At 45.4% G+C, this 12,744-nt stretch overlaps 1 protein-coding gene across 1 annotated transcript in view; it reads right to left on the reverse strand.

Annotated features, from left to right (window-relative positions):
• Positions 1-12,744, reverse strand: part of WDR49 (WD repeat domain 49) — a 270,818-nt gene that overhangs the window by 112,516 nt on the left and 145,558 nt on the right. Inside the window, exon 10 of the mRNA XM_082251290.1 lies at positions 9,956-10,086. Coding sequence (XP_082107416.1) covers positions 9,956-10,086 — 131 coding nt within the window. The remainder of the gene's footprint in view (positions 1-9,955; positions 10,087-12,744) is intronic.

A 12,744-nucleotide genomic window follows, 5' to 3' on the forward strand; every position in this document is an offset into this window, starting at 1 on the left:
CCAGTCTAGTGCAAGCTAAAGGTGCTGCTGCGGTGTCCTGGGGATCAGATCGGGGAAATTGCCACCCTGCGTGGGGCCTCCCAGGCAACTTGGCCAGTCCGCCCCTGGCCATGACAACGGCCCTAGTGGTCAAAAAAACTGACCAGCCCACCGGGAATTATCCCGGTGCTCCCGATTAGCCAATCCGGGCCTGCAGTCAGAGCATGCGGACAGGATACAGGTGGCAGTCAGAGCATGCGGACAGGATACAGGTGGCAGTCAGAGCAAGCGGACAGGATACAGGTGGCAGACAGAGCATGCAGACAGGATACAGGTGGCAGACAGAGCATGCAGACAGGGTACAGGTGGCGGTCAGAGCATGCGGACAGGATACAGGTGGCAGACAGAGCATGCAGACAGGATATAGGTGGCAGTCAGAGCATGCGGACAGGATACAGGTGGCAGTCAGAGCATGCGGACAGGATACAGGTGGCAGACAGAGCATGCAGACAGGATATAGGTGGCAGTCAGAGCATGCGGACAGGATACAGGTGGCAGTCAGAGCATGCAGACAGGATACAGGTGGCAAACAGAGCATGCGGACAGGATACAGTTGACAAACAGAGCATGCGGACAGGATACAGGTGGCAGACAGAGCATGCAGACAGGATACAGGTGGCAGACAGAGCATGCAGACAGGATATAGGTGGCAGTCAGAGCATGCGGACAGGATACAGGTGGCAGTCAGAGCATGCAGACAGGATACAGGTGGCAAACAGAGCATGCGGACAGGATACAGTTGACAAACAGAGCATGCGGACAGGATACAGGTGGCAAACAGAGCATGCGGACAGGATACAGGTGGCAAACAGAGCATGCGGACAGGATACAGGTGGTGGTGGTCAGAGGATACAGACAGGATATAGGTGGCGATCAGAGGATGCGGACAGGATACAGGAGATAGCAAGACAAAGATTGTGAACATCTGTGATTCTGTACAATCTCACCACTGCCATTCTTGTATGATAACTGCTGCCTGTGCCTGCCAGTGGACATCACATCGATAGCAGCCAGCCAAGCAATGGATGCATGTTGCAGGCCAGGTGGTGGGACTCAGTCTAAGTTAAAACTGGCATACATGCTTACACTCCGTGTCCTGACTCCACTCACTCACTTACCAGGGGGCTGCAGCCAGGGCAGAGTGTGCTCAGTGTTGGCTAGTGGCACTGGTCAGGGCTTTGTGTGTCCAATCCATTCGGGGTTGTCGGGTCCGCGCTGTCTTTCTTGCTGGTGCTGCCATAGTCCTTCGGCTCCCCTCTGAACTGTTACACCACAACAAGTCAAGTCTCCTCCCATCCGCCCGCCGCGGCTTGGCGCCTCCTGGCATTTTAAATTTTTTAGGCCGGCGCCCGTGCAGCATGACATCATCAGTGGGCGGCGACACTGCTCATGACAGGACGATTGTCCGGTCTTCCTGTCTTGGTGTGGGATTGGATCGGCGCTCCCCTGTGATTACTCTGCTCCTCCTCCCTCCCTCTGCCTACCAGCTCTTCATCCGCCTCCCTCCGCAGCTCCCGTACGGCGATCCCCTGTGATTCCTCCGCTGCCATGCACCCGCCCAGGATCGGGGTGGCAACAGGGGTGGCAAGGACTTTTTCTGGGGTGGCAATTGCCACCCCAGCTAACCCTCTGGCTCCGCCACTGCTGTTCTCCTAGCACAACGAGAATACTGACGGATGGATGTGTTTCTTTCCCTAGTGTGGTCAGCTTTTAATTGGAAAGCAGGGGTAGCAGGCAGGATCACCAGGTTGCAATACAAAGAGATCAGGATACGTTTTACACAAATACATGATACAACAGGCACATATCAGGAATATGAAATATTGGGGTGACATATATTAAGTAGGCACCTGCCTACATCCTTATCAACATACTTGCTCTAGGTCAGTCACTCAAAGTATTGAAGCAAGCGTGAGAGGAAGGCAACTAGCATTATAAAAAAAGAAACCAATAATGCTGATCTCATGACAGAGTTCTTTTAAATAGTGTAGCACCCTACAGGGTAGGTGCTAGGTAAAAGTATAGTGGTCTTTGGCTGCCTAACAGCAGGGCCATGATTTCAGCTGGGCTGTCATGTCTCCCAGGTGTGGTTACTGAGAGGAGAGTTTCCCTACTGGCTCTGTGAGAGGATTCTCATTGGGCAGTGGAGGAAATCCAATCAGAAGCATGACGCAGCATCTTTGGCGGGAAGCAGAGTGCCAGGAGGGAGAGTATGGCTGTATCTCCTCCTGTCAGAAAGATTGGGTGTCTCGGGTGGCTGCCTGGGAATCCAGAGAATGCTGAGTTGAGCTCCAGAGGGGATCCGGTGTGCCGATGACCAGTGGAGGAAGAGGGGTTCAGTTCCAAGAAAGCCTGCTAAGGTTGTGAGTACTGTGAACTGCCCCTAGGGGTCTGCCAAGTGTAGAGGGGACCACTCCGGTGAAGGTCCCAGGGATCCTGGTGTCAGCTAGCTGTAAAGGGGGTGCCTAGTCAGAGGACCCTGAAGTGTTAGAGGGTGTGCCTAGTTAGAGGACCCTGAAGTGTTAGAGGGGTCGCCAACGGTTGGGCCCTGAAGAGCTAATGTGTACAGTGTGTAGTGTACAGAGTTAAGAGTTGCAGCGGCACAAGCAGTGACAAGGAGCTACCTCGGTCAGTGAAGGACTGGAGGGGGTTGTACAGTGACTTTTGAGCTAGATTGAGTGTCAGGAGTCAAGTGTTCTACAGTCCTGGATCTTCTGAGTTAACAAACAAGGTAAAGTCGAAGTTCCAGCACAAGTTCTGCATAACAGTATCTTCAAACGCCAAGAAGCGCTGGTCGGCATTCAGCTGGCGTGAAGACAGCACCAACGGGCATTTTTATATAAAGTCCCAGTTAACCTAGTTGAGCCAGAGGAGTATCCCACTCATTCCCTTCTCCCATCCCCTAAATACAATAAACAAAACAAACCAAAGATGCCGGAGTGGTCAATGTCTCAATTCTCACACTTGGGTTCAAAACTTAAATGTGTTGGAAGTGTCCCCGGTAACAATGGCAGACCCATATCAGGCTGAAGGCCTGGAAATATTGCTACAATAGTTATTAAACAGCCTAAGGCTTCTTTCACACGGTCCGCCTCCGTAGGCAGGCAGGTGACAGCTCCTTCTCCACTCTGTGTGCGGAGAGGGAGGTGTCAGAGCCCCATGCATCTGTATGGGGGAATCGGATGAGAACGTACCGCCTGTCCACTCTCATCTGATCTCATCCGATCCCCTGGATGGAGGGAAAATAGGGTTTCCATCCATCCGGATTTCACGGATAGGATGGGATGCGGATGTCAGCGCTGACATCCGCTGCCCCATAGGGATGCATGGAGGATCCGATCAGATCTGCCTAAAAAACTGACAGGTGGATCTGATCGGATCGCTCGTGTGAAAGGACCCTATTAGACAGCAAAGTAGGTAGTGTGGTGATCTCTACTCATACATACTTATGTAAAATTCTTTTTTTAAAACTAATAAAAAAAATACTCCACTTTCTAAGTTTGTTCAGAGTAAATAAATCAGAACACCAAGGGGGGGGGGGGGGGGGGGGGTCACGGGAAAAAAAATATTATATCAAAACCCGTCAATAAAAAAAATGCTAGCTTGGACTTCAAATCCGAAAGTTTTTTCCAATAGTCAACATGACACACCAAATTGAACATACATAGCAACATTAAAATCTACACTTTATTGTTCAATAAACCATCTAAAACAAAACAAAAAATAAAAATCTTGGCCAAGACAACAAATTGTTTTATGCTGACAATAAATGCCCTTTTTTTATAAACTGCCTGTGATATGGTATATATGAGTCCCCAGTATAAAAATACATGTCAATAAGATATAAAGTATAAGTCCTGGTTCACACTGGTGCGATGCGGGAAACCCTGCGATTCAGTGCCGGTTCCCGCATCGCACCAGAATCACACAGTGGTTCACACTGAGATCTGCGAATGGCTGGGGGTGTCATTCTAAAGGTAAATGGTAATTGGTTTGCGTACTGTGAAATGGTGCAGGAATCGGATTGCATAGGTGTGAACACCCATGCAATTCAATTCCAGTGCAGACCAAAAAAAGGGTGCTGCACCATCTTGGTGCGAATGCGATGCGATTTCAGCCATACAGTTTGTATGACTGAATTTGCATCGCACAGACATCGCATGTGATCGGCACCGCAATGCGGTGCGAATCACAGGCAATGTCTGGCATCGCACCTGTGTTAATCGGCACTAAATCTCATAAAGTGTATAGGCTACATGATTTTTCCCTGAAGCCCATACAGAGCTTGAGATCAAATTATAGGCATTCCCTGGATTCGAATTTTAATATTTGATGAAATATTTTAGTAATGTCCCCGCAAAGGATTCTAGGGCATGCTTTTCCTTTTACAACACTGAGACCTGCCATTTGGTTATAGAAAATGCGGGCACCCCCATTTAGCAGTAAATTAGAGAAAGAGCACTGGCAAGGCCTACCTCAATTTTACAGGATGGGGCAAAGTTCACCGAGAGAAGATTTGTTTTTTTTTTTCATCAAAAAACATGAATAAACATGTCTTTGCACTACTGTGTTTGGAAATCATATCTAAGGATCTCTTGCATGCAGGGAAAAGGGGTCTAAGCACTACTTGTGCACAAGTGCCCTCTGCTGTCTACACATGTAATTGACTGTACATGAAAGCCAATCTGCCGCATGGCAAGCTCACTTTTCTTTATCACTAGCGTGGAATTCAACACTACGCTGGAGTTCTTGGCATAAAGGCTTGGGTCTGGGGCTTGATGTCTAAAATAATTAAAGAAATTTGTTTCTGATAGAAAATAATGCCTTCTTTGTAGCTAGCCTGACCTAATACTGAAGCTTTCTCAGCTTTCATGAATTTCTCAGGTAGACACCTACTAAAATGTGCCAGGGAATATTTAATCCTGCTGCTATATATCAATAAATTAATTTGCTAAAAGCTGTAATTTCACTGAACGGCAGTAATGCATGAACATTTCTGATATAAAGAAAGATTTTATTATTCGAGTTACTTAGCACACTCTCTGAACTGAAAACTGATACAAGAGAAAGTTATTGTCTTTCTGGTCACACAAGAACAAGCCTGCATAAAAGTTCTGACAAATCTGACAAAAGTTTTAGACACAAAGTTACACTGGCAGAATCGCTAAACTGATACATAGTTTTTAGTAAGCAGTAACATAATTGAAATTCAGATAAGGACCGTTTGCCAAGCAATTTGCGTGCGGTTTTCTGCATTTCTTTGTTTAAGACATACTGTGAGTTTGCTTTGCTTTTAAATGCTTTTAAGTGTATTGATTTGCTTCATATTTGTATGGGATTTACAGGAGTGGTTGGAACTTTTTAATAACACAGTTGTGTACTCTCCATGATACTTTTCTTTCAGCTATAGGGGGGTATACCCTTTTTCTCTGTCCAGTCAGTAATGATACACAAATTAACCAAAAACCTTGTGTGTGAGCTACCCAGGCTAGGAAAAGGTACAGGTACTGGTAAAACCACAACAAAGGAACATCGGTGCCCAGCATGGGTAGGATTGGAGCCTATAGCACAGGGGTCTCCAATCTATGGCCCTCCAGTTGTTCGAGAACTACAATTCCCATCATGCCTAGTCATGTCTGTGAATGTCAGAGTTTAACAATGCCTCATGGGATATGTAGTTCTGCAACAGCTGGAGGGCCGTAGTTTGAGGATCCCTGCGTATAGCAGAACCCTAGCTGCTCCTAAAATACTCCTGGGATGGAGAGTAAAACAATGAGTCAGCAGAAGGGAAGAGGAGTGCTTGGGGTTAAGACTCTCTGATGGTGAACAAAAAGGATTGATGGTGAACCATAATGTACATAATATAATACTCCACTTGGGGATGTTAAAAAGGTGCTTTATTGACTAAATAGGGGTTAAAACTGGCATGTAGCCAACAGAACAGAGCAGATATCAGGCACAGCCTATGTACTTGCTTGTGGTTCCCGCATCGGTCAGATATATCACAGGTAGGTGTAAGATAAGGAAGCCTCCTGGGTCACACTCAATGGTCAGTCGAATGGACAACTTGGTGCTGCAACTGTGTGCCTGTTGTGAAAAGCCGTGTCCAGACCAGCGTGGAATGCAGTATGCAGGTAGGGGGGCGAGTGATGATGTCAATCACATGAGGCCGGAAACCAACCAGAAAGCCGCTCATCAGTGGAAAGCACGCCAGAAAGAGAATGGTCCTGTACGACATGTTTTGCGCATCCGTGCCTTGTCAAAGTCAGGTGCTGGCTGGGGATGGAGCCCGTCCCCAGCTCCAAAAGTCAATGTGTAGGAGTATGGATATCCCTTAAGCCGCACATCAGGGCAAGCCCACTCCTGATGGTTTGTGGCAACCTCAGCCTGGGCTCCCGCCAGGCCATGCCCCAAACGCGTTGCGCTCTGCCCCTCGGAGCTTAATCATGGGGATCCCCATGATCCAGCTCGCCTTAATGTGCGGCTTAGGGGATATCCATACTCCAACACATTGATATACAAAGGTGTAACCACATGAAGACCAGGCTTTTTTCTGGCATATGCTGCTTACAAGTTAAAATTAGTATTTTTTGCTAGAAAATAACTTAGAACCCCAAAAAATGATATATATTTTTTAGCAGAGAATCTAGAGCACATGTGTCAAACATAAGGCCAACGGGCCCAATCCAGCCCTCCAGGCCATTTCATGTGGCCCTCGCACCTCTCCTGCAGCTGCGGCGCCCCCACCTTGTTTTAGCAGTCGGCAGCAGAGAGGAGGACAGAACTCCTCTTTAAAATCCTGCGCCTCTCTGTGCAGCTGCAGCACCCCTTTATCTCTGCTTCCCCTGGTCTCAGCATTCAGCTGACTCCAGCCCTCCTCTGGTTCTCCTCCAGAACCTGCACTGTCTGCCTCCCAGCTCTGCCCCCAGCTTCTTCCCAGCAGCAGCACAAGTAAAGGGGGATGCAATGTGATGTAAGAGAGGGTGGGGGACTGTTGACTTCTGATGGTGGGGTGGCGCTTGATATCTTATGTAAAGGGAGATGGGGTGCTCTGGACATCTGGTCAAACAGATACAAAAGGCCCTTTGAGGGCTGATGAGTCCCACACTGAAATTAAGTTTGACACCCCTGCTCTACAGAATAAAGTGGAGGTTATTGCAATATTTTATGTCGCACTGTATTTGCGCAGCGGTCTTTTAAACGCAATTTTTGGGGAAAAAATACACTTTAATGATTTTAAAAAAACCTGTGAAGTTAGCCCATTTTTTTTTTTTTTTTTTATAATGTGAAAGATGATGTTTTGCTGAGTAAATAAATACATGTCATGCTTTAAAATTGCGCACACTCGTGAAATGGCGACAAACTAAAGTACGTAAAAATCTTCATTGGCGATGCTTAAAAAGTTTTTTAACAGTTACCTGTTTAGAGTTACAGAGAAGGTCTTGCGCAAGATCTATTGCTCCCATTCTAATGACTGCAGTGATACCTCACATGTGGTTTGAATATTGTTTACATTTGCGGGCGCAACTTACGTATGCATTCGCTTCTGCGTACGAGCACAGAGATATGGGGCGCTTTAATTTATTTTACTTTCAAATAGGTCTTTATTAAGTATTAATACAAAGAGTAATACAACTTTGCATTGCTACTTACAGAGGTTCTGACTAGTTGAAGTTAATCAGGGTTTACAGTTGACAGTTGACAATTCAGGTTCAAGAGACTAATCTCATACCTGCAAGTGTCTGTTTTCAAGGAAGGATGTTGGGTGGAAGGGGGGGGGGGGAGGGAGGGAAGAGAGGGAGGGGGGTTGGTTGGGACAGGGTAAAAGAAGAAGGGGGAGAAGTGGGAGGGGGTATTTTTTTTTTCCTATTTTTTTCTTTTTTACATTTTCCATTTATTTTTCAACACTTTTATTGCTGTCGAAAGGATTGTAAACATGCACTGCACTAACACTGTTGTCTGCCATCTTGATTACCGGTCTCTGGACTAGTCAACGGCACGTGCGCTGCCTATCAGTAATAGAACACACTTGCCACTTACTACTACATGTAGTACCACCACACTAGCATACTGACTTGAACACCCCTCGTAAATGTCTTTGAACAACGGTATACACAGGGCTGTATACTGCATATATTTATAGTAGAACTTTCAAAGTTTGCCAGTGTCATCTTCTATTTCTACTATTTTACCTTATTTAAATAATATATTACCTCTTACCTCAAGTCAGCATTCTTGGAGACCACGCGGGGAGTGCTATACGCAACAGACTACATTACAATCAAATCTGTACAACACTCAGCTTTATTTCCTCTTTTCAGATCTTTTAAAGAGTTACAATATAGGATATACAGTTCAGGATATCATTTGTCATTGGGCGGGGTGTCACCTATCTATGATATATTGCTAAATATGGGATTTTTGGGATGTGCTGGTTTATCTTCCCAAAATACACCCCCATATGTGAACACATTACCTGAAACCCCACCTACAAATGTACTTACTAACTGATTGCTTTCTGTTCCTAATGATATTACAAATACTAAGCAAGCAACTTCTCCATTTTCTATGCAAGCCATTCCTGAATACAAAATCTTTAAACCTTAACCACTTAAGCCCCAGAAGATTTTACCCCCTTCCTGACCAGGGGGTATTTTGTGATTCGGCACTGCGTGATTTTAACGGACAATCGCGCGGTCGTGCGACGCTGTACCTAAACAAATTTGACGTCCTTTTTTTCCCACAAACAGAGCTTTCTTTTGGTGCTATTTGATCACCTGTGCGATTTTTTGATCATGCGCTATAAACAAAAAAAGAGCGTCAATTTTGCAAAAATAACAATATTTTTCACATTTTTTATATGAAATTCCCCCAAGCAAAATGTAAAAATCAAAATTTTTTAACATTTTCGGCCAATTTGTTTTATGCTACATATGTTTGGTAAAAAAAAAATCGTAAAAAGCATATTTTGATTGGTTTGCGCAAAAGTTATCGCTTTTACTAACAAAGGGAAAGATTTTTGTCATTTTTGTTGTTTTTTTTTTAATGCGTAATAGCGGCGATCTGCGATTTTTTTTGCGGTACTGCGACATTTCGGACGGACAGATCGGACCCTTGACTGACATTTTTGACACTTTTGGGGTTACCAGTGACATTTCTACAGTAATCAGTGCTATACATATGCACTGTTACTGTAAAATTACACTGGCAGTGAAGGGGTTAACTTTATTTGAGAGGGAGGGGTGGTGTGTGTCCCTAGGGGCGTGATTCTAACTGTGATTGGCTGTGGCTTGAGCTGTAGAAACAGTGATCAACGGTCCTACATAGTTTCTACACAGGGGAGAATGACAGGCGGCTTTTTTACATCAGCCGCCTGCCTTTCTCCCTCTGCACCGACGATCGCGCTCGCTCCACAGAGCCTCACAGGCTAGTGACGTATATATACGTCACTTTGCCTGTGAGGGGCTGACCGCCGCAGTATATGTACTTGCGGCGGTCGGCAAGTGGTTAAAGTAGTTCTCCAGCCTTAATTTCATAAGCATTGCAAATAGCTGTAAATGATTAAATTCTGCAGAAAATCAATATTTAAAGAGATCAATATCCCATCAGCCAGTTGCTGGGTAAACTTGTGTTGTGGGGAAGTCGTGACAATGATGTAATGTTTGTTCTGCTATATACTACCTAAAAGCACCTCAAATTTGTTTTATTGGACTGGATATCCTCCATAGCTATGGACATGCTAATTTATACTGTATATAGACAGAAGCTCGAGGCTTGCTGAAATGAGGTAACCCTCTTATATTATGGATTCCAAATAGCTTGTGTTTTCTGTAGAGCTATTTTTTAAAACATTATACTTTTTACAGTACAGGGAACACAAAAGGAGCTCTGCTGCCCAGCGTTTTTGTAGACTTACCTGTAACAAGGCTTTGTGGGGGCAAAAATGCAGCACATAATATATCATCTTGGTGTTGCACCCCTCCTTTCCATTCTGAAGGCTGAACAAGGTATTGTGATAGCGTGTTCAGACGAAAAACTGTGATCATCCTCAAAAGAAACACATGATTCAATTATTATATTCAGTCCTCATGATAATGTATGCAGAATATTGCACTGGCTTCTAATGACACTTTTCCACTGCAAGTACCGGCTCGGCTCTACTCGACCCTGCTTGGCCCTGCTTGGCCCGGTTTGCTTTTCCACTGCTGGTACCGCATGGTACGGTGTTGGAACGGTTCGGTACGGTATGGTATGGTTTGCTTTTCCACTAAAGTAGTACTAAAGTTAAAGTTAAGTGGGTGGGATAACAACGGGGTGGGTGGGATTCTCTAAACAATCAGCGGCTAGTAGTGACTGCATGCAAAGGATTGTGGGATATAGTACCGGGTATGGTACTTCTTGGAACCACAATCGAGGTGGTACTGTTTTTGAGAGCCGTACGGTTCCATGCAGTGGAAAAGCACCGCCGTACCATACCGTACCGAACCGTTCCTACACCATACCACGCGGTACCAGCAGTGGAAAAGCACAAAAGCGAGCCGAACTGTTCGGTTCCATGCAGTGGAAAAGCACCATAAGACACCACAAAGTTCCGTGACTATTTAAAGCATATCTATGGTCAAAATGTAAAATCATGTTTTCATTTCCACATTGTATTTCAATTATTTCTAGCCTACTCTTATTATTCTGAACAATCAAGTTTGTAAACGTAATTTGTGAAGATCCTCACACATTTACTTCTTTAATATCTGTGACATGTATTTCCTATAGGCCCTGTGAGTAGGCACTGCTGTGTCACACATTTCCCAGAGCCCACCTTCTGAACTACAGAGGTGCTGAGAGGAGGAGTTTCAAGAGGAGGTGTCAGTACAGGAATCACTACTTGCAGGCAGCAGGGTACCATGGGATATGTAGTCCTTAGACATATAAAGTAAACAGCAGAGGATAAACTGCAAATCATGCATGGAATCCAGGAAGTTGTGGAAAGTGATGTCCAGCAGACAGGCAGAGGAGGCAAACACTGTCCTCTTCTTGCTGCTGAGCATCCAGCACTGTGGGGGTTAACAGCTTCAGGGCCTTGACCTCTGAGCTCCTCTCCTCCCCTGAAAAAAAGTTATTTTACTAATTACAATGCCTATAACACGATCTTTGAATGGGGGAAGAGAGTGTAATCAGCGAAAGACCTTTTCTCAATAGCGGAGAGGGCAGGAAGGGGCGTGTCCCCATCAGATTATCTTTAAAACAGCGCCTGGAGTCCAGAGACACAGAGCTGTTTCAATCACAGCTGTATGAAGAAGACAGGCATCCCTATAGTGAAGATTTCTCCAGAATACAGCAGCCTGCACATGGCGGGACATTTGTCTTCATAGGTAAGTAATGTAACTAAAGCTGTAGAGAAAACATATTTTTTTAACCAAAGCTTTAAAAAGACAGCAGCCCACTGCAGTTGTAGTCACATCAGTAAAAACTAGAATCCTGGTTGATTGCTTGCTATAAGTTACTACACACTGGGGCCCAGTACAGACTACCTGGCAGGGCCCCCCCCCCCCCCAAGAAAATATTAAAGATATATTTAGCTAAAATTACAACAAAATCACTATTATCAGACTCAAATATAACATAACTCGCATAATTCCTGCTAAATTAAAAAAAAAACTATGTTAAATAAAAAAGATGAGATGAGAAAAATATACAGGCTGGGCAAGTTGGAGCTCAGTGACCAGAGAGACAGAGAGAGAGAAACAAAGTTACAATTTACAAATAAACTCCTGAGCAGAGATAAGTGCTGGGAGGGGGATTAGTGAGGGACAACTGTCTCTTTCTCAACAGATACAAGCTGATAGCAGGGAGAGGGACAGATCAGATTCAGGTGCTGGAGGAAGATTTCTGTATTTGTTGTTTATCACGAATCCCCCTCTCTGTGTGGGGCCCCCTGTGTGCTCGGGCCCCCTACAAGAGGGATGTTGGTCCCCCCTATCAGCGGCCCTGTGTGTGCAAGCAATATGCTGTACAAACTGGATGCCAGTGAACTCGTACCTGGAGAAACTTTATTCATGCAAGTTAGACTTCCTCACCACTTATGTGTTTAATTAGGTCATTCTATCAAGGTTGACATCGATAGGCTAAACTGTTTATATATCCATAATTGCAGTGATCTGTAAATAGGGACTGCACAATTGAGTTGAATTACTAAGGACAAATAGGTGAAGTTCTGCTGACTTCCCTTTGCTTAATCATGTACAAGCAAAAATGCTGCTTTTATTTCCCGTGACGGGACATTCACAGAGTCGGTCCACTGCACTGTAAAAGGAGGAACTGTGATGCAGTGGTGGCTGGGGGGTGCAAAACCAAACAACACCCCCCACCAGAGACGGACATGAATGAGGGGAACACACCCCCCCCATGGGAGACGGATGGCCTCCTTAACTTAGGAAGCAGATGTCCTGCCCAGGAAGACTCCGATCTCCTCTCCTCCTGACTCCCCTTATCCAGAGCCTCTGGCTCTAATCACGTGCTTCAAAAAAAAAAATCCCCCTATGGAATCCATTAGTCCGGGGTCCCGCATGTAGATTAGGGGGCCGGACGCATGGATGGGGGGGAGGCCACTACTGTGATGATTGCAGTGCCCCTTTACAGTGTTGTCCCTTTTATAGTGCCCTTTTACATTACAGTGCCCCTAGTAATCACAGCCCCCCATTGAAGTCT

This window comes from Pelophylax lessonae (assembly GCF_965119305.1).
Source record: "Pelophylax lessonae genome assembly, chromosome: 3".
Lineage (NCBI taxonomy): Eukaryota > Metazoa > Chordata > Amphibia > Anura > Ranidae > Pelophylax > Pelophylax lessonae.